The 25,865-nt window shown below is 45.5% G+C and overlaps 1 protein-coding gene across 1 annotated transcript in view; it reads left to right on the top strand.

The window, feature by feature from the left end:
- LRRK2 (leucine rich repeat kinase 2) overlaps positions 1–25,865 on the top strand; it is a 2,096,839-nt gene that overhangs the window by 150,384 nt on the left and 1,920,590 nt on the right. Inside the window, exons 5-6 of the mRNA XM_086967213.1 lie at positions 2,543–2,677; positions 11,221–11,355. Coding sequence (XP_086823339.1) covers positions 2,543–2,677; positions 11,221–11,355 — 270 coding nt within the window. The remainder of the gene's footprint in view (positions 1–2,542; positions 2,678–11,220; positions 11,356–25,865) is intronic.

The raw sequence follows: 25,865 nt of genomic DNA, 5'->3' as shown, positions 1-25,865 counted from the left end.
ATAAAATTACTTTCCTCATATGTTTTTTGGCAATGTTGTTGATAGGAGGTTTCCCTCTGAGTGTAATAATTGGCACTGAGTGCACGCTTAGCCTGCTCCAGCTGACGCTAATTAAACACAGAGGGGTTACTAAGAAAAGCAGAGTAAGACACGTGGATCTTCAGCTCCAAGATTCTCTTATCTTCCCTAACCTATTTAACAATTTCTGCGTCTTTTCCAATAATTAACCCCCTGATGAAGTGTGTTCCAGGCCACACTCAGAGGTGCAAACTCACTATTTCATGATAAAAACTCCTTAATCTCTGTCCCAATAAAGCCCACCCAGTCCTCTTCATTAAAATATTGTCTCTTCAGCTACCACAGTTTAGGGGACCTAGCACAGTTTCCTAAGAGTAGCTCAAGCACCCTGATGACTTTCTCTTATTGAATGAACCGGGCACCTCACTTCACTCCCTGTAGTAAACAAATGAGAATGGATTCTGGATACAAAATGTATAACCATTAAGCAGAACTACTGCTCTTGCGGCAGGCAGCTGAGTATGTTCAGGGGCTAACTCAGAGGTTATCCTTCAAGATTATAGTAGGGAGGACTAGATATTTATGGATAGATAATACAACACCTTCCTTTAATGGGTGATATGTGGCACCACTCTTGCAAGATAAAACGAGAGAACTAGTACACATCTTGGTTGGGTCATCTAGCAGGGGGCAAAATTAGCATAATCCAAGACTGCTGTATGTATCCCAGTTCACTTAGGGAGAGAAATAATAAACTCCCTATAGAGGGCATTAATAAAATTCGTTTGGCAAGATGGAACCCAGTGCCTGAAAGAAGATCCAGGGAGCTCTGAGATAAAAGGAAGGACCAAACTTTCCTTTTGTAGTTAATTACTGGGCAGCCCAACTATGCATTTAAAGTGAATGTTCGACAAGGGAGTCAGATAAACACTGGGTCCACATGTACAGGGCGGTGGTGGGAAGGACACTGGGATCTCCTATGGCCACCAAGCAAAAACAGGCCTGCCAATGTGTATTGTAGGCACATAGGGCATACGATTCCAGAAATCTCACTCACCACAAATTTCCTGTGTCTGGTGATGCCCTATTTGATAATCCGAAACTCACCACTGGGTTGGGAAACGTACATTTCCTAAATTGAAGGACACGGGAGTGTTGTCTGATTGCAGACATATTTAGTGGCAAATTGATCATATCTTTTGGTGCTTGCAGGATAACATATGGTGTATCGAAACAGAAAGGTTCCGATATTTTCTGCACCATTAACTCAGACACTCGGTCCTCCAAAGGGGTTAGGCGGAGTAAAGAGGTAGCAGTAAGATAATTAATAGAAGGCGAGAAGCTCCTTATTTCGTTTGAAGTTTCTATGGATGAGTCCCTGTTATTTATAGATTTCTCAGTTTACCCAGAACACAAGAACCATGGAAATTTATGGGCAAATGGGAAGGGGTCTTGCAAATATAACTACCTCCAGAAAGATAAGAAACCCTCTAGAGGGAAATGTAGAAGAACAGTCTGTCAGTCTAGTACAGAGTATCCTACTAAAAAATTATGACAGGGGATAGATACCTCACTCCAGGCAAGCTCCATAGGATGATTCCGGGGTGACTGATAAATGTTAGAGGGGCTCAGAAAGCTAGGTACACCTCTAAAAATATGGTGGGCCTGCCCTAAAAATGGAAGCTACTTAAAGGATGGAAGTACTTACGTGTATTAGCATACCATGTAGCACTGCTGTAACACTATTGGGATTATGCCCTCCAAACTGGGAAGAGAGTCCTTTTTAGGTCCAGAAATTGATCAACCAACTATTAGTTCCAGTGTATAGCCAACAGAAACCAGTCCAACTTGGCGTGCATGATGTTGGAGAACCTGGGATACAATGGCAATAGAAGGATTGATGCCACACTTTACTAGAGAGCGAGAAAACGTCCTTGCGATTTGGCAATCATTCATAGATTACTTGGATAAGGAACAGATGGATATGAACCCCTAGGTTGAGAAACACTCAGAATGTTTCACCAATTCAGAAAAGGATGCTAAGTATGGGTGTATTGCGAAAAGCGGTGTTAGGCCACACTGCAGTCCAACTAGGACGTTTCCCTTTCATATCACTTGCACACTTTTTGTGCATTTTTACAGTGGGAATAATTAAAATTTAAATGCCAATGGGGTCCGATGTTTACGGTTTTAGCAAGTGCAGTAGGGTGGTATTAGCAGCCTTCCAGTGCCCAGAATTCCAAACGCGCCAGCAGTCTAGTCAGAGAAAATGAAGGATTGTTAGACGACATGAACAAGGTAAATTCCAATATGATGTATTTGTATTATAGTAATGGATATGATTCAAATATACTGGAATTGTTGATTTTTAAATCTAAAGAATGAATAACTGCATATTAAAAGACATATTGTCCAGATTTTGCTTGAAAAAAATGGAAAAACTTTACATGTGATTTAAAGGTGAAACTTTTTTTTATCTTGCGGCATGTAATACTTGTTTTATCTTTTCTCATTTTATGCTTAGATTCTATAGTGCTTCTACTTTTGCATGAAAAGGAGGATGTTTTTCAATTGTTATGTGATGCTATGCGAACTTTCCCTCATGGTGAAGATGTGCAGAAATATGGATGCCAATCCTTGCACTTTCTGTTTCAACAAGGTAATGTTTGAATGCAATGAGGAGTGTTCTTTGTTACTTTTATATTCTGCCTCTTTCCGATGCTTAACCTTGTGGGTAATCTGCCATCTGGTGGCACAAAAGAAAATTACTTCTATAACTATTAATTTAGAGATTGGTGTGCTGCAGCTGCATACACATACATACATACATCAGATGCAGCAAAGCCCTTTTCCTGCCACCCTTCCCAAACTTGCTGCCTTTTCTTTTGGTTACACATATGCATCAAATCCTTCTCCTCTCACGGAACGTGACTTCTCATGGGGTTTCCCAGTTCTATTCCTTTTGGATCTTAGACTGTTGTTGCTGTTTTTCTCTCCTCTTCTTCCTCCAGTTTCTGCTCTGAGGCTCTTCCTTAAAGCCATACTTATCTCACTAAACAAAGGTAGGCCTGATCTGCTTTACCTTTGTTTCACTTGCCTTTGGGATAGTCAACAACTACACGTCTATGGGCCCGATTTCGAGTCTGGCGGTCTTTGACTGCCAGACTTGTGGTGGCTCAGCAGTCCTTTGGCCGTTGTATTACAAGGTGGCTTTTTGGACCATCCACCTCAGTGCTGGCTGCACCAGGTGGCGCAGTGCACAGGGCTATTCACTATGCAAGGCAGCACAACGGCGGTCTTGCGAGCACAATTCAAGTTTCTCCACAGCCAGCCTTTTCATGATGGGCTCACCATCATGAAAAGTATCGGGGTGGGGAAACAAAGGGGGCCATACAGCACCCCCATGCTCACATCACCATGGGGATGCATTCAGGTGGGCACAACATGTGCCCTTCTGTTTACATGCACCCCAAGTTCCAGCACGTCATGGACCTCACAGTCCATGCCGTTCTGAAACTTCTTTTGCGTTCCCATTACTGTGCCTGTTTTTAGGGCACTGCCATGGGAGCATCAAAAGAAAAGCCTGCTAGACATGAGGTGTACTCATAACCTGGCGGGCAGTCCCTGCATCGCTTTGATGGTGCTGTGTTGGCGCGGAGCCGGCGCTGTACTGCCATAGACATGATCAGGCCCTATGTTACCATGAGCACCAGGATCTGGAGGAGATACTAGATTTAATCACTACAAAGAGCTTAGATGTAAGTACCATTTCCATAGTGAGGTAACAAAGCATCTTAACCAGGGACAAAGCAATGTGGAGATCAACCTCCTCGAACCTAAACAAGTGGTATGAATAACCCTAGTGAAGTTGATAGCACTTATTAGTATGACCTCTTTCGGCTAAAAAACCTGTTACAGCTGAATCCAGGGATGGGGTGGCAAGATCTAGGGGCCGAGCGCTGAAACCTTCTCAGCTCTGGAGGTTTTGTTGCAAACATTGATTTGAGTCTTGTTCCCTGTCTGGCCGTGAAGGTCCCAACCACTTTTTCACATTGTAGCCTTTGAACTGAGAAAGCCTCTGGCCCTGGTTGTAGTTGTTGGTGCCTTTTGCGAAGAGAGATTGAGCAACGCCACTCCTTTTTTGGGTATAGGTGAGATGATCATGCTTCATTCCGCAGCTGCCACTCTGGAGACTTGAACTAGGAGTAGAGTTCATCTCTATTTGTTGCAATCCCAGTCTGACCAGAAAACTCCTTCCCTGGACTCCTCACTGGATGGGCTTTGCTCCGTCATGCTGTACATGATTGTTGATCAGAAAAGGACCATTTGGTTAGTGAAATAAGAGCCTAAGTGCAAGATAAAGTGAAGGAGGCCAGCCTTCTCATTGTTTGGGTATCACCTGTCCCCATCTCTCCAGAAATAATGGAGGCACTTGATATGTAAGACCCGAGAGGCGCAAATTACTCCCAGATTCATCCATTACACCTTTTAGCAAGTGGGGCCTTGATGGAAGGTCGCCCGACGCTTAAGTCACACCAAACCCATGAGTACATGACTCCCGTTACAACACTGGTTGTGTTCCAGAAATCATAAGAGCAGTTTACAACATACTTAATATATAATGAAAAATTTTAGACACAAGTGTAGATTTCAGAATTTCTTGTTCATTTAATGTGGGTAAACAAAGAGGGGGTACAAAATGTGATAACTATGACAGAGGCAGACAAATCATATACAATTGTAACCTTCAAAACATTTGTGTTACCATCTATTTCAAACTTATAAAGACCGAAATAGAATCTGACCAAACAGAAAACATATCCTGACAGACCTAAATCATTGAAAAAAATACATGAGCTTGTCGACGTTTCGGTCTTGATGGCATGTGAGTCTGTTAGACCATCGTCCGGACGGTGAAAGGAGAATTACAATTGACCCATATATATAGCTCCTAACTGGAAGCAAATGAGAATATAACTCTCCCATTTGGTCTTGTCATACAAATACACATTGGCTGGGACCCCATCCGGACCCGATGCGTTTCCAGCTGCCACTGTACCAAGTGACTGTTCCACATCTATTCTACTAAAAGCATTTTCCTGATAGTAAGATAGACACAGAACTTCCCTATTCTTATCCCGGGGTTTGAGGCATACTGGGGCCTAAAATACTCAACCCATTCTTCCTGTGAAACATTGTTTTGTGGCTGTTCAGTCTGGACACCTGACCCCCATTTAACAATACTCCAAAACAGTTTACTATTGTTCTGCACATTGACTTCTAGCAGGTCCTGCCATTTACGCTCATCCCATGACCGTTTGGTCCTAAGAATACAACTTTTATTAATACTTCTGTTAGAACGCACTGCGTCCACTTTGCCCTCCTTTATAGCTTTCCCTAGAGCTATCCTTGCCTCACTGCATTCCTTATTATACCATCTTGCAGGTCTAGGGGCTGCAGGTTGACCAGGTCTATGCTTTCTTTCAAAATAAGCTCTCAAAGTAGAAAAACATTTGTTATGAACACGTGTGATTTCCCCCAGGTCCTTATCTCCAGTCAGTATTCATATGATAGTGAATGCTGGATGATTTCAGAATTTATGTTCGCGACTCCATGAACAAGTTAAAGCGTTTGGGAGAGAGTGCTGAGCCTTGTGGAACCCGCACGTAACCAGTGCAGGATGGGGCAAGGATTGGTTCACCTTGAAGGTTTGAGATCTATTCAGGAGGAACGAAGAGAACCAGTTAAGCAAGGATTGGTTCACCTTGAAGGTTTGAGATCTATTCAGGAGGAACGAAGAGAATGAAGAGAACCAGTTAAGCACCGGCCCAGACAACCCCATCCTGTGATCCAGGAAGTCAATTAGTTTACCGTGTTTGACAGTATCAAATGCTGATGAGCGGTCTAGAAGGATCAGTAGGCATGACTCATTGTGGTCTAGCATTCTTAGCACATCATCAACAATATGCGTTAGAGCTGACTCAGTGCTATGGCCCGGGCGGAAACCAGATTGGCATTGGTCCAGGAGTTGGAAACGATTGATGTGGTTGCAGAGTTGGGCCAGCACACATTTCTCCAGAAGCTTTGCCAGGTTGGGGATGTTCGAGAGTGGGCAAATGTTATGCAGGTCTGTGGGATCAGCTGTTGGTTTCTTTATGATCGGGTAACTTGCCCCGATTTTAGGCAGTCCGGAATATCCCCTTGCTGAAGTAATGCATTGACGATTTTTGTCTACAATGACAGTAAGGAGGATCTCACTTCTGGGAAGAAGTTCAATGGCAGAGGGTCAATGTAATGATTGTAAGGTTTCAGAGTCGACAGTGTTTTGCGTATAGTGCACTCATCCAGGATTTGGAACAGACTCCAGGATGCATTATTTTTAGGTGGGTAGGGATGAAAAGGGTCCGAGATAGTCCTACCTAGTGAACAGATGGAGGTCTGTGGCCTGATCGACAGTTGGTCCTGGGTAGATCGTAATTAAGTTTCAATCTTACTAGACTTAGCAGTGAAGAAGTCTGCAAATTCTTCACAATTAGGCAGTGTCCCTTGACCCAGAGACGCAGGGTTCGGATGACTATTGGCTTGGCACTTGATGAGTTCAAACAGTCTTTTGGGATGGTTTTTTGCTTGGTCTGGTTAAGTTCTGAAAAGGTGGCCTTCGAGCATCTGATTTATTATAAATGCTTCTCAAGGATCTCAGGTGATAGATATGTTCAAAGGCGGGAAAAGACCGCCATTCCCTTTCAGCAAGCTCTAAGTTTCTTCTTTCGGATTTAAGACTCTCTGTAACCCAAGGTTTGGAGCATTCGGAGGACATTCTTTTAAGCTCTACATAATTAGTTTCACTGAGTACTCTAAATAAAATCCCTCATATGCACAGTTAACTTTTATCATTGGCATTTCCCAAGCCTCCAAGGGTATATTGTGGTTCCCACTGTTTGTCCTATTACATTTCACATGCAGGATCTAGAAGAGTGAGATAATTTGAGTTTGAGAAGAAAAAATCCACATGATACTCTTCTTACTGCAGGTCCTATTATGTGGGTGCTACATAAGGAAGACTGTACAGGGAGTCTCTTCATGACTAACCTCCAGCAAAAGTCGTTCTAACGGATGACTTGATGGAGGAATGGGAACCCAACCTTAATGACTGCTTTGCTCTGGTGAAGGGGTCCCCTTCAGAGCATAAGGATCACAACAATATAGATAAACAAAAGAAACTCCTAACAGTGGCTGACCAAAGGTTCAGCACCTCAATCCCTATCTACAAACATTGAGTCCTATGCATCCACTTCTGGAACCTGCCGGCGTTCAGCTCCACTGGAATCCAGAAAAAGCCAATTCTTTGAAAATTGAATGTGCACCAGGAATGGAGTCAAAACCATATGAGTTAGTCCATCAATTTTCTTTATTGGTCATAGCAGTAAATAATGGCATCAGCCAAGGCGTTTCGTTCCTTTATGGAAACTTCATCAGGGCTTCAAGTATCTAGTGGAATATTCAAAACTTTCTTTGTATAACTGAGATCAACGTGGGGCAAGCCAAGATAGTGCCCCACAATAAACGTAATTCACCTAACCTTGTCATCTGGATGTTCTGGTTCGCAAATGCGCCTGATTATTGTGGGGCACTATATCGGCTTGCTCCACGTTGATCTCAGTTATACAAAGAAAGTTTTGAATATTCCACTAGATACTTGAAGCCCTGATAAAGTTCCCTCAAAGGAACTAAATGCGTTGGTCGATGCCATTTTTTACTGCTATGACCAATAAAGAAAGTGGATGGATTTACTCATATGGTTTTGACTCCATTCCTGGTGCACCTTCCATTTTCAAAGACTCACATAAATATGTTAGAGCTGAGAACACACCACCTAATTTTAAAATCCTACCTTCCTTTCATCTCAGCATGTATCGATATTCAACATATTCTCAAAGAGGGGAACCTCACTTCAGATTTCTGTTCAGGGAGACACAGCCAGTCTCTGCTGTCTGTCCATCCTTCATGCATCTCCCTCAGTAGTCAGGGGCATCAAGAAATCAGGTCATGTAATAATTCCCTTTAATAGAACTAATCTTGCTCCCATTGAAAACAAGAAATAAAATCCTAATGGCATGCTTAGAACAGAAAGCTCTTCATGCTAGCCTCACATCATACATAAAAGACATTTTCAACACCACTTGAGGCAAAAGGGACACCAGAGGCAAATCTTCTCTTCTCGAAATTCCCAAAAACAAAAAAAGCAAGTTCTTGAAACAAGCTTTTTCATGCTTAGCCATTTGATGATGAAAACTAAGCATAACAAACTTAATTCAGATCTTTGATCCCCTCATTATGAGCGGACTAATAAATGCAGATACTTTTGGTAACCCCTGTTACCACACATATCAAAATCATGAGTTTTACATTTTTTATTGCACTATTTACATAGTGAGTGTGGTAAAAAAAAATCCCTCATTACATTTCAGCAGGTCAAACCTGCCAGAATTTAAAGGGAGAAAAATGCCCAGTCCATACCAGGACAAACAGATTTTGGTGCAGTAAGTACCAACATCCACGTTATGCTCCATCCCAAGCGCAAAACTCATTATAGGAAATAATTATTACTTGGGAAAAATTTGAAACACCTCAGTGAAATTTATCGATGTGATAATGAGTGTATCAATAGCCGGGCAACTCGTAATCAAGACATTTGTGTTCAGAAAAGAATAAAAGATCCATTCTTCAAACTACAAGGTACTTCCTTTGCCTTTCCCACTTCCAACCCTTAAGTTTCCTTTTTTAGGTCGAGGCTGGGCAGCGCATGTTCTGCTCTGCAAGGCATGCTGTATTAGAGTATGGATTTGAAGCTCCACCCACTCTCCACTCATACTTTCCATTGACTTGTTTCATTGTCCTTCGTAAACGCTGGCTTCTGGTTGGTTAATAGACTTGTTAGTCCCTCCTTAGTACTGCCTTGTCTTAATTTGTAACCTTCCATGAGGACTGGCCCTTTTACTTCTGTTTTTACACTGTAGATCTTATTTAGTCTGTAAGCACTATTGTCTTTACCAAGTTTCTCCTACTGCAGGCACGACATGCTTTCCTGCAACAACAGCTGCTCTCTGGCTCCTTGGCTACAGCTCCTCCCCTTCACCCCTCACTGCCCTACCACCTCTCCGAGGTCTGTTTACCTTTTTCTTTTCTCTTCCCCCAACCCCACTTGATCACTCTGTATTTTTATTTACGTTAGTAGATCGATCAAGTGATTTGATGCTGGGCTGATGCCTATGCTCGAACACTGGTCCTCAGCTCCTGAGTCGGTAGCTCTGACCGCTGAGCCGTATCCTCTCCATATGCGGGCAGCACAATATTTTATATATATGCTTGTTTTGCACACAAGTTCTGATAAAAACTATACACAGACAAAATGCAATCGTCAAATGTTAATAATCAGCACAAAAATGCCTTCATTTTGTCCTAGCTAAAGCTTAAATGTACTCAGCTGTTTTCTCTTCTTGCTTGTTGTTAGTCATTGGTGCAATATGGCCGCAGGTTAACTTTAACGGGCTGAGCCCCGAGCAGAGGGACTGGCAGACAAACCATATATAAAAAGCATTTGCAAGGTAATAGGTCTTGCATTAGCAAGAGGTTAAGCTATTAGCATTGTAAATGACAATGACAATGCCTTAAATGTATCTGTTTTAAAAAACAACACATAAATAGAAGGTTTTGTCACTTACAATGGCAATAGCTGAAACACTCGCAAATGCAAGACCTATTGCATTGCAAATGCTTGTCCTTCCTGTTCCTTGCCCCTACAGAACTTTGATGCTTAGAGTGTTTTTTTAGAATGGTTTTGACAGTTAGGTTCACTCTAACAAAAGTGCTGCAGAACCTAAAGAAACAGCTCGTTTGGTGGTCAGTTGGTGTTGACTATTTATTACTCTTAAAACTTATCGGCAAAATATTTGTCGCCTTAAATTTTACTAATATGATCTCCCAAATAACACTATCTAGACCCTTCTCTCCTCCATCTCTCCTTTATCCTATTCAGTCCACCTTACAGACTCACATGTCTCCTGCCCCGGTTAACAACTTCTATTTCCCTATACTAATCCACCACAAAATCCACTTTGGGTTCCAGAATAGGGGTCTACTCGTCAAAAAGTGCTTCAAAGCCTTGTCTTTTTCCATCCAACCCAATGATCTTGAAAATGTAGTTGTTGTTTTACTGTTGATCTTACTTGTAAAGTGCTCAGTTCTCCTTTAAATGCACCTCTTAAAGATTTTAGGTCCTGATTTAGAGTTTGGCGGATGAGTTACTCCATCAGAAACATGATAGATTGTGATTCGCCTTATTACAACTGTATTATACCCAGTGACACTTGTAATAAGGCAGACAAAATATTCCTCACATTTGTGGAGTACCTCTGTGCCCAACTCTAAGTCAGGCCCTTAGTTATTTGTAAAGTGCTTTGTTGCCCATAGAGCTAGGTTCACACTATCAAACTTCTATAAATAAAATACTGTGAGGACGTCCCATTTGGAGAAGAGGTTCTGCTACCAAAACAATGGACTGAAATGCACACGGAGCTATTGCTAAAGGCTGAAACCTTTGCAAGAATTCCCGGTATGTGAAAACGTGTTTGTTAACTACAGTACGAGACTGCCTTGTTCACTGTTTCTGAAGATCTCTAAATTCAGTTCCGTAGCCTAACATAAGCTCTAGAGTTTTTATTGTTTAACCTCTTTTATGCTTATGAGCAGTCGGCATTATAATCTCTTAAGGATCACATCTGGGGCCCCAGAAGCTGCTCTTGATTTTTATTTGTTCTACTTTAACCGCTCCTATTGTAAATAAATATTTTTACAATATATAGTTCTGGTTGGAACTTCACTTTTATTGTATGTTATTTATATTGTAACCCACATAACCGTCAGAGAGCAAGCTTGACTGCTCACCCACATCTAATATGTTCCCCTTCACAACATACATCAATGAAGTACAACTGCACACACAAATGCAATGGGACTAAGTGAACTGTGCAAACATTGGCAGGAAGTACTTGTTACATTGGCCAGTACCTTGAAGGGCCAGAGGATCTGAGGTAAAGGCATGAGAAAATGGTAGAAAATAATGTTTGTTTAAAATGTTAAAATGTAGGCAAACTTTATGTCGGGGTTAGTAATACTTTTTCTCCAATTGTCTTCCCATTGTAGTCACAGAAGAAGATCTGATGGAGTTTGTTGAGAGTAAAGATCATTTGGTCATTTTGAACGCACTCAACCAGTTTCATAAGGAAGAGGGTGTTGTTCTGCCAGCGTTTTATGCTTTGCTTCCTTTAGCTGGTCCATGTAAGTATTTAGGTTAAGTACTGCTGTGAAAGCATTGGTTCACCCCAACCTTTGATGAAAGGTCTTTAAAATATTTGCTCTGGACCCCCAAGCAGAATGTTTTGTATTCTAGCTCTCCTCCCAAAGTCTATGACAAGAATCGGGGCAGAGGGAGGGACAGAGCTTTCGAGATCCACACTAAGGGCTTGATTTAGATCTTGGCGAAAGGTTACTCCGTCACAACGGTGAAGAATATCCCGTCCACAGAAATATAAATTCCATTATATCTTCTAGGATTTATATTTTGACGGCTGGGATGTCTGTCACCGTTGTGATGGAGTAATCAGGCCCTGTATGTGTGATTCATAAACATGCAAACATATCATACAAAAAAATAAGGCCCCATAGTTGGGGTGCTGTAAGCTGGGTCTTAATACAACTGCACCTGCTACACAAATGGTGGCTACAGCCCTGAGAAGTAGGCTGTCTCCTCTGCCTCTTTAACTCCTTCCCCTCATGCCTGGCCATCACTTCAGTCTTGAAGCCGACTCTTTCTTTTCCAGTAAAAAATGAGCTCCTATGTGTTGCCCTCTTTATGCAGCAACGCTATCCAAACACTTGCAAGGAAAATTAACCCCTGTGCCCCTTTTGTAAAGGCAGTAATAAATGTGATGTAGTAGGCTCCTCACAGTCCTGGGGTCCAGTGCCTCTACTCCTGCTTCACTAATGTAGCTACCGCTTTGTGAAGCAGGCAGTCTCCTCTGCCCTTTATTAAAAGCATGGCCCCATTGTTTCCTAGCCCCTTTCTGCCATCTCTCTCTCTGAGACTCAGGCTAAGATATCTCCTCTGCTTCAAGTTTCACCTCCGTCGGACCATGTTTTCAAGGCCCAAAGCAACACTGGCACAGCTTATGTGTACTGGGCTCTGAAGCAAACAAAGAAGAATAGTGCAACAGCCATAACTGGGGTTTATTTGGCCCTTCACACCCTTGGGCACTGGTGCAACTACCATATACCGCCCTTTCCTCTGGGCCATCTCTTTGAGGCTGTACAAGGATCTCATTACTTACTTCTTTCTCCTGGGCCATTACTCAGAGGCCCAAGGGGAAGAGATGATCAGAGCTCTGCTTCTGAACATCATCCTGCTGGCCTATTCCTTGTCACCCCTTCAACTCACCTTGAAAAACATATGCATGTAAACAGAGGTCAAAGTGGACGGACCTTTGAGGACTCTCATGACCATGCTATTTAATCTTACAAAAGCAGTTCCCATACTTTTTATTAAAAAACACAATCATCCCTGAACAGTTAATGTCACCATTGAGGTGCCTTTATGTGAAAGTGAGTGGAAGGTGAGATTGGGCTGGGGTGGGGTTTCACTGTGCTGCTAAGTACAGGGAGGGACAGAGAGCAAGGACGAAACAGTCCTTCTCACCCGGGTGTCTGATAACTGAATGAAATGTAAATGTGAGCAATTGGTCAATCACCAAATGTTAAAGCTACTTGGGATCCAGTATAGGCTTAAATTGATGGAGTCACTTAACGGTGACAACAAATAATTGTTTTTGAAAGGTAACACCAAGGTGTTATAAGGTGAGGTCTAGAAAGTGTACTTTTAATAGATATTTATGAAAATCTTTGCTCTAGGTACAGTTTAACTATGACTAACATATATACTCTGAAAGCAATTATTCTATCTTAAAACACTAAGTAATTTTGCAGAGCCTAACTGGTGTATAATAAAATTTTAAAATAATGACTTGCATATTCCCAGTGCTGTCTGTTTCAGGCTGGGACCTCATATCACTATAAAGACATAAGTCAGTATTTCCGTCGCCTGCAGTAATCACAATAACAAAATAAAATGTCATAATGTCAAAACAATGTATTGCCAACTAATTAACGAGCATTTATTTTTTATTTAGGGTTTTTGCATTATTTAATGTGCAGTTAACTGAAAGTGAAAAACAAGGCCCTTGCAGAATATTTTGTTCGAGGCATGTGCGGCTCTAGGTACACATGCTCTGCATAAGTCCTCCATCTAGTGTTGTGCTCGGATGATTAAAAGTTGTTTTTCCTCTAAGAATGTTTTCAAGTCACGAGGATGTCTGACTCCTCCTCTCGGAGATCCTGCACATGGGCATCAACTCCATTGTTAGATAGTTTTTTCGGCCAATGGGTTCGGATGTACTCTTTCGCCCTCCGGTTGGAAATCATCTCTGGTTCCCTTTGGTTCACTGTTGGTTCATCTAATCGACCGTATTGTCTAGATCGTGTAGATTTTCTTTCATCTCGAGCTCGGAAACAATACCTTGTGTCGACATTATCGATTTGCCTTAGCGGCCTTTGGGCCATACCTGACTGGGCTTCTTTTCTAGCATTCAGCACAACAAAAAAATGAGCTGCTGATGGAATGTACTCCATTCAGTTTTTTCCAAACTACCAACCAACACTCGGCCTGTAACTTATGACTCACAGCTCTGCAGCTCCGACTACTCTGGCACTGAAAGCAAAACTGGCATCGGCACGGAAATGTTACAACTTCAGACTGAAAAAAACACCTGAGCCAATTCCACAAACAATGCAAGAATGGCTTGATCAGAAAAAAAGACTTTGCAAATTCAGCCTTGAACAAAAAAGTTTGTCCTACAATCAACAATGCCGCTAACATCTAAAAGACACCTGTCTTTTGAGGAAACCATTGCTGATCCTATTCTCCCTCCAAAGAAAAGCAAATAGGGCATTGCCACAATCCCTCTACATATGCCTATCCCTACTTCTCTCACTCCACCATCACCCTTTCATATTTCCACTCCTCCACTTACTCACCACAACAGTCGGAGGAGGGCAACCTTACATCAGACACATTCACACATTAGGTATGACCAAGGTAATATGGGAGAAGATACATAACCTACAAACCCTGGGGATGACTATGATGTAGACCCAGAAGGGGATACCTGACCCTTACCTCTACCCAGCATGTCCATCTCCACCAGATGATGCTGCAACTTATCAAGATTTAATAACTGGAGCTTCAGCATATTACCAAGTGCCTTTACATAAAGAGCCAATAGAAGACAGCTTCCTTTTTGAAACAATGATATCTTCACAAAGGGGAAGAATTATAACTCATTTAATAGCCAAAAAGTACAAGGCAGCACCATCTGACTCTATATACATCATAAGTCAGTCAGTCAAATATTCTTTATTCGATAAAATTAATATCATAAAAGACAAGGTACAATTATACAAAAAGTTACAATCTAACAAATTTCAATACAGTAAATTTTTTCCATCAATGTTAAAAAATACAATACATATTAAAAAGAGAAATTTCAAATATTAAAAGTTTTTAAAAAAAGGAAAATATATACCATTTAAAAACTGTCAGTACTACTGCCTTGATAAAATGGAATACGTATTTACACAAGAGAAACATTACTCAAAACAGCTTTGGATCTGCGGAAGGCTGATGGTATTTTTCCTTATGCGAGTGGCTGCCGTCAAAAAACTGGCCACACAGAACATAATATAAGGGTTACCCAATTGCATTAGGTATATTAGAGCGGGCCTCACCTGAATAAAGCCCGCCTTCTTCAGGAGTGGTAACAAATATTTCCGTCTACATACTTCATAGTGAGTGCAAAACATGACAAAATGGAGTGTGTCTTGTAATGAGAAGCAATCACAAGTGCAGGGGTCCGCCTTGTCAGGTGCGCACCAAGTGCGGAAAACTCCTAAGGAGTAATGAATCAGGTTTAGGCGGAATCTTGTCAGCAGAAATCTGTGGTGTCGATTATTCACCACTATTAAATATGGTTCCGGTCCTGGGCAGCTGACCAGTCCATAATTTTGTCTAACAAGAGGCTTTCTCAGCTCCGTCTCCTCCCGATCTAATTTAAAAAGGTCCTCTAGGGCCTTTTTTGTTGGCAAAATATCCTTTTTGGTTATTAATTCGGGAGAATAGAACATGTCTGAGCGACCTATTTTTAACAGACCATTTTTGATATAATTCAGCCATACAATTTTATCAGACCTCTCTAGATGAAGGCAGTCTTTAATAATGGAGTGGTTTAAAGTAATTTCTTTATTAAGCCAGATTTTTAGCCAATACAGAAGGGGTGCTATTTGGATATAGTCTGAGATATATCCAATCCCCACTTCCGTATGTGTTGTAAATGTGGGCGTAGACTGGGGGACTGAAAGAAGCCCCCTCAGAAATTTATTTTCTACCAGTTGTATTTTTTTGGGTACGGTGCAACCCCATATTTGGCATCCATAGGAGGCCACTGCCAAGCATTTAGCTTTGTAGACCTTAATGATGGCTTCAACCGGTCTGCCTCCCAGTTTTTTAGCAAAGCTCATAAGGCCCGAAACACTTCTACAAAAAAGCATACTACGACTTGTATTTTGTGGAGCCCAGGTGCCATTTTCATCGAACAGTACCCCCAAATAGGGAAAGGAAGACACCCTACAAACCACTTCATTATTACAATAGAAATTTTTTAATTTCCCCTTATTTCTGCCCTTCCCTGCGATTAAAACCTGAGATTTTTTTGCATTGACCTTGAGATCAAGGTTACTCATAAAGGTGCCAAAGGCGTTCAGCAGTTTTTGGAGGCTCACCCCAGTGCGGGCCATAAGTACATCATAAGTCAATTAACACCTGACTCATTAGTGGCTGCTGATGCAAGAAAAAGGGCAAACACATAGTCTACGGAGAATGCACCTCTCTTAATTAATTCATTTGGTATACGGGTAGCCCCACAATTGGCTAATCACTGGAGAATAGCTAACTGCCAGGCCTTATTAACATACATAGTATGACAGAGGACCACTGGCATTTGATGGAGAGGCTCCTCCAACATCTCCAGGAAGAACATAAAAAACGGAGTATGAACTGGTTAATGAGGGTAAACTCATTACAAACAATTCTATTAAATACGCACTAGATTCCGCTGACACAGTAGCAAGAGGCATAAACACAAACATCCTCTTATGCAGACATGCTTTACTCTGCAAGTAGGTTAAACAGGCTGCCCTTGATCTACCCATTGATAATCATCACATTTTTGCACCACAAGTGGATGTAGCACTCCAAAAAATGAAAAAGGACACCAATATCGCAAAATCTGTCAGTGCCTTTCAATCACTCTCATTTCGTGGGTCCTTTCGTCTGCCCAATTTTAAACAAGGCGCAACAGTTACGTCAACGGACACCATTGTATCATGTCCTGTAAAAACCAAGGGCAAACATCAAAATATAAATCCTTCTACAAAGCCATTTATAGAGGAACTAATTTCAGAGATCATAGGCGAGGAAAAAATACCCTTACCCCAAATACTTCCTCGAAACAATGACTCCTTTACTATTCCCCGGTCATTTAATATCTGACGGGGGAAATCTACATCAATATCTCACAGAATGGAAAGCAATTACAACAGAACCATGAGTTTTAGACATTATCCAACATGGCTAATACCTAGCTTATCCGAACCCCTCCAAACATTCCACCTAAAAAACACAATCCACCAACTTCTGATCATGCAGGAAATAACAGATCTTCTACTCTATATCACCTATACTTTCTAATTCCAAAAAAAGATGAGTCACTAAGACCTGTTTTAGACCTCAGACCCCAAAATCACTACATTCTTTCGGAACACTTCCACATGGTCACCCTGGTCACCCTGCAGGAAATAACATCCCGGTTGCAAAATCATGTCAGCACTAGACCTCAAGGAAGCCTACTTCCATATACCAATTGATCCTACCCATCACAAATTCCTACAGTTTGTCTTGCAAGTCGTACATTATCAATTCAAAGTGCTTCCATTTGTAGTCAACACTGCACCACGGGTATTCAAAAAAGACCTCACTGTAGTTGCAGCACACCTCCGCAGAGAAAACATTCATGTATTCCCAAACATGGACGATTGGCTCATAAAAGCCAACAATGCTCAAATTTGCAACCAGCATACCCAAAGACGATCTGTCTGATACATCGTCTAGGGTTACATAAATGTGCAAAAGTCAAATATCCAACCACTAGAAATACAACCATATTTAGGAGCAATCCTAAACACACAATTAGGTTTGGCATACCTAAATACGGTCAGCATTCAAAACATTATAACACTACTCACAACAGTTTCAAACAGGGAATCAACTCAGTCAAGACAGTAATGTATCTTTTAAGCATAATGGCCTCCTGTATTGCAATATTCCCAAATGCAAAACTACACATGAGACCTCTACAAGAATGCCTTTCACAATAATGGAATCATTCACAGGGTCAAATGAACAATCTAGTGTTGGTAAACAGATGCACACATCACTCTCTGCAGTGGTGGAACTCACCAAACCTTTTCAAGGGGCTTCCGTTTCTAGACCCAGTTCACCAAGCCATTCTTACAGCTATTGCTTCTCTGACAGGATGGGGAGCCCATCGGCAGGATCCAAAATTCCATGGTGTATGGGAGCCCAAACACCAGGGTCCCCACAAGAACTGCCTAAAGCTTCAAGCTGTTCACCTAGCATTGAAAGCATTCCTAACTTGCCTAATCAACAAACTTGTACTGGTCTGAATGGACAACATAACACCTATGTACTAACTGCAAAATCAGGGTGGGGGCATTCTTTGTAATTATCACATCTAGCACAAACAATCTGGCACTTAGCAATACATTACAACTTTCATCTCCTAGCAGAACATGTACCAGCGACAAGACATGTACCAGCGACAAGCAATCAACTTGCAGAACTCCTCAGCAGGGCACAGCAACAAGTAAACAAGTGGGAACTCGACCCCCAAATACTGCAACTGTACTTCCACAAATGGGGGTTTCCACAAATAAACTTGTTTGCAACTCCAGGGAACGCAAAATGCCAAAACTTTGTGTTCGATTCATGTGGACTGCTGAATTCATATCTGTGCATAGATCGCCACCTAGTGTTGGGTCCGGATGATTGCACTTTGTTGTCTTGGAAGAGTCTTCGAAGATAGGTGACTCCTCCCCTGGACTACAGTGCACATGGTCATCTTCTCCATCCTGAGATTGTTTTTTTCCGCCTCTTTCCTTTTTTTGCTTAATTTTTAACCTTGTCCTCCTTCTTTTTAGTAGAGCCAGTCTGTGATGTCCTAAAGGGCAATACCTCAAATATTGTTCTCGTATAAGTTAATTTATTTCTACGTTAAGCAACTTCTGCGAAATAGGAAGCTTTTTAACATGGACTTTCTTTGATGGTTTTTTGCGACCAATAGCACCTTATTCAGGAAGTTAGCAAAGCAGATTAGTTCGGAGCCCTTCCAATTAGTCACGTCATTTACTGCACTATCTAAAAGGCTCCTAATGCCCTTGATTGCTTTAAAATTCCAAAAGCATCTCCCACTATGAACTCCAAAATTAACCAAATTACCATCCAAGGACCAGTGATCCGTAAGAGGGGGATTTAAGTCTAATGAGACGGTTATTATTTTATGGTCACTGAGAGGAGTATGTGTAACCGTGAGATCCTTAAGGAGGACGAAAGTTGGCATATCTACCACCACGTAGTCTAAAATAGATTCACCAGTGGTGGACTTGTGCGTAAAATTTGCAGGAGTATCAGAGGGGAGCCTACCATTCACTATGATTCCATCTATTTCATTGAGCTCTTCTAGGAATATCTTCCCTCTATTTGTTGTTTTATTATTCCCGGGAAAAAGAGTTTGAGGTATCTGTAGGGAATCCTCTTTGTGAGCGTTACGAAAGATCTCCAAACTAGAGTTGGATACTTTACAATTAAAATCACCTAATATCATTATGTGGGGAGAGACATCATTTACCGAAAGTGATTTAATATAAGAGAAAACCCTCAATAAAATTTCATTATAGCAGATATCAGGTGGAATATAGACATTTATTAGAATAATAGGATTATTTTTAGAATTAGCCGAACTAAATAGCGTAACTACTTGAAACAGATTACTAGGGTCTAAGAAATGGGAAAAATTCCATTGTATCTTGGAGGACAAAAGGCATGCTATTCCCCCTCTATCGTGGCCTCTCCTAGAGGGGCTTGCTTTGCCCTCCAAAACAAAATATTCCCTTCCTGTGGGAAAATTCTCTATACACCAAGTTTCTTGAAGGCATAAAGCGCTAAATTCTAATGAAAGCAAAGATAGTAATTTTTCGGGGCTATTTCGTATTCCTGCAGCATTCCAGGATAAAATCCTGAAATCATTGTTAAGGATACGGTTGTGATTGGAATTTATGGGAGGATTTGCTAGCTAGGATTCCAGGCAACCAGTTCCATTGAAGATCAACCTCTTGCAGGAGCGCTTTGGAAGTGGGAGCGAGGGGGGTTTGGATACTTCACCTGCCGCCCATTCCTTGTCAGTCCAGTCTCTCCCTCTGTCCGCCGCCCACTTCTCCCTCAACTGCGAGGTGGAAGGTTGCGTATGAATCAGGAGGGCCTGCGCTAGCCAATGCACTATGTGGGAACCATTGCCCATGACGTGGAGGTACTGTATAAAGTGGTGTGTTTGTAACTCCTCAGACATGTCGCCCCAGGCGGCAGTCAGCGTGCGTATGACGGACGCGTGCAACAGGAATTGTCCAGCTGGGAGGGTTGCGCCCGCCACGAGGTCCGCAAAAGAAAGGAGGGCACCGTCAGCGTAGAGGTCCCCCAGCGTTTCCATGCCCGCATGGGACCAGCTCTCCAGCATAGCGTTCGTCATCACTCCAGTTGCCCTGGGAGTACCCAGCAGGGGGAGTATCGGGCATACGGTACCGTCGCTCGGGTGAGCCGCAGGCACCGCAGAAAACACCTGCGTGCCACTGCCAGGTACAGCTGAGGAGGACAGGGAGCTTGGGTCAGTGGATGAAACAGAGTGCACACCTGTATCTGAGACCAGGTGGTGACGTCCGTTGCAGTGTCACCCAGGTTTTTACCACACAGCCATCCCGACACCCACTGCATCTGCGCCGCTAGATAATACATCTCCATGTTAGGGACTGCCAGGCCCCCCGAGTCAGTGGGCATATACAACTTCGTCAACGCCACACGGGGTCGGCCTGCGTTCCAGATTAGGCCCCGGAGCAGGACTTCGAGGTCCCGAAATACCTTGTTGGAGACATAGGACGGGATGTTGGTAAAGTAATACAGCAGTCTCGGTAGGACTATCATTTTGGCCAGCGCTACACGGCTGGGCAAGTTCAGGGGCAGAGTCCTCCAAAATCCAATTTGTGCTCGAATGGAGGCAAGCGTCGCATCAGGTTCCCCTCCAGGATATCCGCAGGGTTACGGTAAATGTGGATTCCCAAGTACCGAACGTCGTGGGGTACCACTGCAGCCTCTCACCACCGAGGTAAACGTCGCTCTCGGGCGCGTCCGGGTTAAAGGAATAGGCCCCCGACTTAGACCAGTTGACCCTCAAGCCCGACATCTCCTCGAAGGTGCGGAAAGTGTCAGTGAGAGATCTCGGGACATTAGTCAAACCTCTGACATAGAGGAGGAGATCATCCACGTATAGCGAGATCACGTGGAGTCCATCCGCCATCTGGATTCCCCACTCCTCACCCTGGGCCCGGAGGATCGTGGCTAGGGGCTCCATGGCCAAGGAAAACAGCAGGGGTGACAGGGGGCAGCCCTGCCTGGTGCCCCTTCGTACACAGATAGCATCAGAAAGCAATGTGCCAGTGCGGACCCGAACTGTGGGCCTTTGGTACAATAAGTCAACCATGGTCTCATAGCCACCCCCCAGTTTGAATTTCTCTATGACTGCTCTCAGGTATGGCCATTCCACCGAGTCAAATGCTTTCTCGAGGTCCAATACTAGGCACCCCCCTTGTGGTCAGTGGTGTGTAGTGTACTCCTGTATACGGAACAAGCGGCGGATGTTATAGGAGGTGTGGTGTTTTGGAACAAAGCCATTTTGATTGTGATGCACCAGGGTGGGGACCAGGGGGGCTAGCCTCCGGGCCAGGGTGGAAGCAAGGATTTTATAATCCGTGTTGAGGAGGGCCAGGGGGCGGTAAGAGCCCATTTGTGTGCCATCCCTGCCCGGTGCGAGTATGGAAATGAGGTTAGCCTCATTGAGCATGGGAGGGAGGGAGGAGTCCTCTGCAGCTGCAGCATACATCTTTAAGAGCTCGGGGATGAGTATGTCCGAGCCAGCCTTGTAAAATTCGGCTGGTAAGCCGTCCGGGCCAGGTTACTTGCCGTTGGACAGGTTGAAGATGGCTTCACGGAGTTCCTCAGGAGCGAGTGACGCCCCGAGGTCGTCCTGCTGTTCAATTGTCAAATGAGGCAGCGGCAAGGGTGAGAGATATTCTGCTATGTCAGGATGCCGGTCGCAGAGCCGGGAGCGATATAAGTCTTCGTAGTGGGTCGTGAATGCCTCGTGTATGTGGTGTTGTGGGTAGAGTAGCCCCCTCCCATCTACGTGTATCGCCGACACCGGGGCTGAGCGGTCTTCCCGTGCAATCAGCCAGGCCTATCACCCAGGTGGTGCATGCGGGCAGAGTGCGCAGTAAAATTGAGACTGCACAGACGTTCCAGGAGGCGCACATGTTCTGTTTTTGCTTCCGCCAGGGGGTCGCCTGTGCCACCCACCGCGTCCCGTTCGTGGTCAAGCAGCTCGGTCTCTAGTCGTGTCAGGTCACCCTCTAGCTGTCCCCGCATGTGACCCTTAGTGCCTAAGCAGTGCCCTCGAATCACCACATCCCATGTGGAGCAAGGGGGGCCCCCCTCGTCCTTTGTCGCCAAGCATCACTCACCCCATGACGAGCAGGGAATGCGTAGGCGCGATAGCCACCGCTGTGTGAGTGATCGGAAAACCCCAAGGGGCCCTCCTCAGCCGAGTAAATCCACTGTCTGCGGCGTGACTTCAGGTGGGTCTGTGGACTGTGGAGAGTTCGGTAGTCCGTAGATTGCTTCGTCGTCACTGGGGAAAGTGCACGTACTGGCATGTGGGGCAGAGGATGGCGCAGGAGAGCTGCTGATTTCCGTTACCCTGCGCAGGGCTTCTTGTTGTTCCTGCAAGACTAGATCTGCTGGTGGGGAGTGGGTCGTCATCTCCTGCGAGCAGTGAGGTGTGGGCGATTTGCGTCTGCGGCGTCGCTTCGATCCCCGGGAGCGCGCCATCGTGACAGTGCCCTGTGCTCTTCGAGGCGCCTCCTCCACCTTGAAGGCGTCCCACTCGATCTGGGGGGAGGACGCCGTGTCAGAGTTGTCCTCAAAGTATTGGGCAGTTTGCGTGAGAAGGGAGTCGCTGAAAGCCGCATCCAGCAAGAGAGCCGTTTGGAGTCGCCAGGTAGGGATGGGCGGGTGTGGGCATTCCCATGCAATGGCCAGAATGTCCGGGTTATGGTCCGAGTGAGTGCAGCCCATGTATTGTGCGTCTGCAACCATTGGGAGGAGGTCAGCGGACACCATAAATCTGTCCAGGCGTACATGCAGGTCATGCACACCTGAACAGTAGGAATAGGTCCGTGTCGTACAGGTCCCACTGTGTAGCCCAGCTGATCAGTGCTTTCATGGCGCTGTGTGTCGTACGTCACACCCAGCAATCATGTGGGCAATCGTGTCTCTCCGCCCCACTACGTGGCTCACTGCTGTGGTCAATGGGCAGGGAAGGTGATCGTGTGGCAACAGTCAGGGTTGGTACACCAGTGTGCAGCAAGGGAGAGCACCCTCTTCAGGGCTGCAGCTTATCTCAGCAGTGTCAATGTCCCGGGGGGCCACCAGTAGCTCATGCTTGTCAGCCAATCATCCCCGCCAGTCCAGGCTCCTCACCTCACAGGGGATTGTCCCCCCCAGCAGTCTACAGTTGGGTGTCTCTGCACTTGTGGTGCTCCATGCGGCCCCCAGGGTCAGGCATGTGCGAATGCAACGTGGGGTCAATCAGGCAGCCACCTCCGGGTGCGGATCTCGTTGGCATCAATGACGCAGTGCACCCCCCTCCGGTACCTCCGGGTGCGTACTCGGTGCCTGTGTTGTGGCGAGTTCCCAGTGGAGTTTGCTTAGTGCCGCCACAGCCTCCGCTGTCCTGCAGACCGCGCTGCGCCGCCGAAGTCCATCAGGTGTTTCCTCCTCACCGCCCCAGCAGCGCTACAGCGTCCTGCCGCGTGGAAAGCAGGTGAGGGCGCTCAGGAGTGGGGGGGGGGGCTCGCCACAGCAATCCAGTGTCCAGGGCGATGGGAGTTGGCCGGGTGAAGGAGTAGGGCACTGTACAGGGCGCAGCACTGGGCCCAGCTCCGCCGGGGCTCCGGTCTCACATTGTTGGCCTCACCGGGCCCAGCTCAATTACAGCCGCAGTGGTCGATGGGGTTGCATCTCCCCGCCGCAGGCTCATAATTGCCTTCAAGTGTCGCGGCGGGCGTGTGATCCACCGGTGCCCGGTGACAGTACGGCTTGGAGGATAACGTCTCCCCCCTGGGCCCCGCACAGCCCGGCAATCGCCTCCTCACGCTAGCGGCCGGAGCCTCTTCCACTCCTACGATGACACTCCCGTCTTCCACAGGGTCCCGTACCGATGGACAATCGGTACCACAGGGCAGCAACGCGAGCAGTGTGCCCCGCGATCGCAAGGCCAATCTTCCCGGCCCCACCTCTGAGTGCCTGGAGACTCCTCTGCATCCCCTGTAGGCCGCACCGGCGGGCCCAGTGGCAAGCTGCAGACCACGGCCTCTCAGGCCCACTCGCGCCGGGCGGGTAGCTGCCTGCTCGGCCACAGTCAAGCAGGCAGTGCCGAAGCGGTCTCTGGTCATCAATGTGCCCCAAAATCGCTGGATGCGGAGAGTATGGCCAATTGTCGTTCCGCCTCAAGTTTCGGCCAATTCAGAGGAAGTATTACGGATAATCGGCCCAGGGAAGAGGAGCTCAGGACGGAGCTCTACCCAGTTGCTTCCGCCGCCATTGCGTGCCAAGCAACTTCCCCCTACCTTGATAATGTTGCTAACATATTACATTTCTAACAAAACTTAAAACATTACTTTCCTGCTTTGCCCTAAATTTCTATAAAATTTCCATTTTATTGGCATTTTTCTTAAAACATTTTTGTAAATATTAATGTCGGGTCACCTTACCTGAAGACGTCTTCTTTCTTCTTTTTTTTCTTCTTTTTCCCCAAAATACATCCATAGAAAAGTGTAATCCAACCCAAAAAAGCTCTCCAAATTTTTCAAAAGTGGTTTTCCCAAAATATGCCCATTTTCTGTATTCTTCCTTCCATTCTCCATAGATGAATACTGCTGTTAGACGGACCGGGAGGGTCGGCCGAGATTACGGGGAGAGGTCTCCAGGGAGAGCCGTCTCCAACGACTGTACAGACAAGTAACTTCCCCCCCACAGACGGACACCACACAAGGTTGAAGGTTAACGAGACTTTATATGCAATTCTTAGGTTACGATGGTATGATACAAGGAGGTCTGGACTCAGGGGTCCCCTCGGTTCTGATCTCTGGCTGAGGAAAAGGGTAGCGGGACAGTCTTAGTTACCAATGAGTACAAAATAGCTCTCAATCCTCGAGCTCGGCGTTCTAGATGATCGGGCCGTGGAGGAGCCAAGCAGGTCCCGAGATGGATGAAGGAAGGACGACGGTCCGCGGCGGAGCCTGCAGGTCCCGGTGAAAGATGACGGTTACAACGGTCCGCGGCCACGCCAGCAGATCCCGACGACGATGAAAGATGAAGGTTACGACGGCTGTGGCAGCGCCAACAGGCAGGACGATGGTGCACAGGACAGAGCTACGGCAGCGCCAGTAGTCCGTCCAGGATGAGTTCCTCTTTACGTCTATCGACTCCAAGATACAACTGCCTTCCTGCTCTGGAGCTGCCCCAGTTATAGGGCTGGTGTGCTTTGATGTCCGGACCCTCGCACTTGGAGGTCGGGAGGTCCGGGATGAGGGAGTCCAGACACCCAGCAGGGGGGTGGAGCCAGCGCCCGGGGAGGCGATGGGCGAGCGGCACTGGGCGGGGGAGAGCCATCGGCACCTCTTTCTCCCATTGACTTGCCAAGTAGCCCGCTCACCTCCTGGGTGGAGGGTGGTGCCGGAATGTCTGAGGCCGGGCTAGGCCCAGGGTTGAGGTCGATCGGGGGCCAGGCGGCCTCGTGGTGAAGTGTCCAAGATGGCGGCCCGGGCTGGGCGCGTGGGCCGGCAGAGGATCGGACCCACGAGGTTAACATGTTCGAGGGCAGGGGTCCCTGAGGGGACGGAGGACGTGCAATGGTGGTGTGTGGTACTTGCGTGACTGGGCTCGGGCCTGGTTGAGCCGGGGGAGAGCGGCCCTTCATGTGGCCTGTCCAACATGCGTCCCCCCCAGCTGAAGGCGGGGAGAGTTACCCATCCTCTTGGGGACTCTCCTCGTCGAGGCGGAAAAACCGGGACAGGCCATCCGCGTTGGCGTGGTCTGACCCAGGCCGGTGTTCGACTGTGAAGTCCATACCTTGCAAGGAGATGGACCAGCGTAGCAATTTTGGGTTTTCCCCCCGCATATGCATCAACCACTGCAGGGGTCGGTGGTCAGTCTGTACCCGAAA

The sequence above is a fragment of the Lissotriton vulgaris genome, chromosome 1_1 (genome assembly GCF_964263255.1).
Source record: "Lissotriton vulgaris chromosome 1_1, aLisVul1.2, whole genome shotgun sequence".
NCBI lineage: Eukaryota > Metazoa > Chordata > Amphibia > Caudata > Salamandridae > Lissotriton > Lissotriton vulgaris.
The sequence above is the reverse complement of the archived record's forward strand: the minus strand, read 5'-3'. Positions and strand labels throughout refer to the sequence as shown.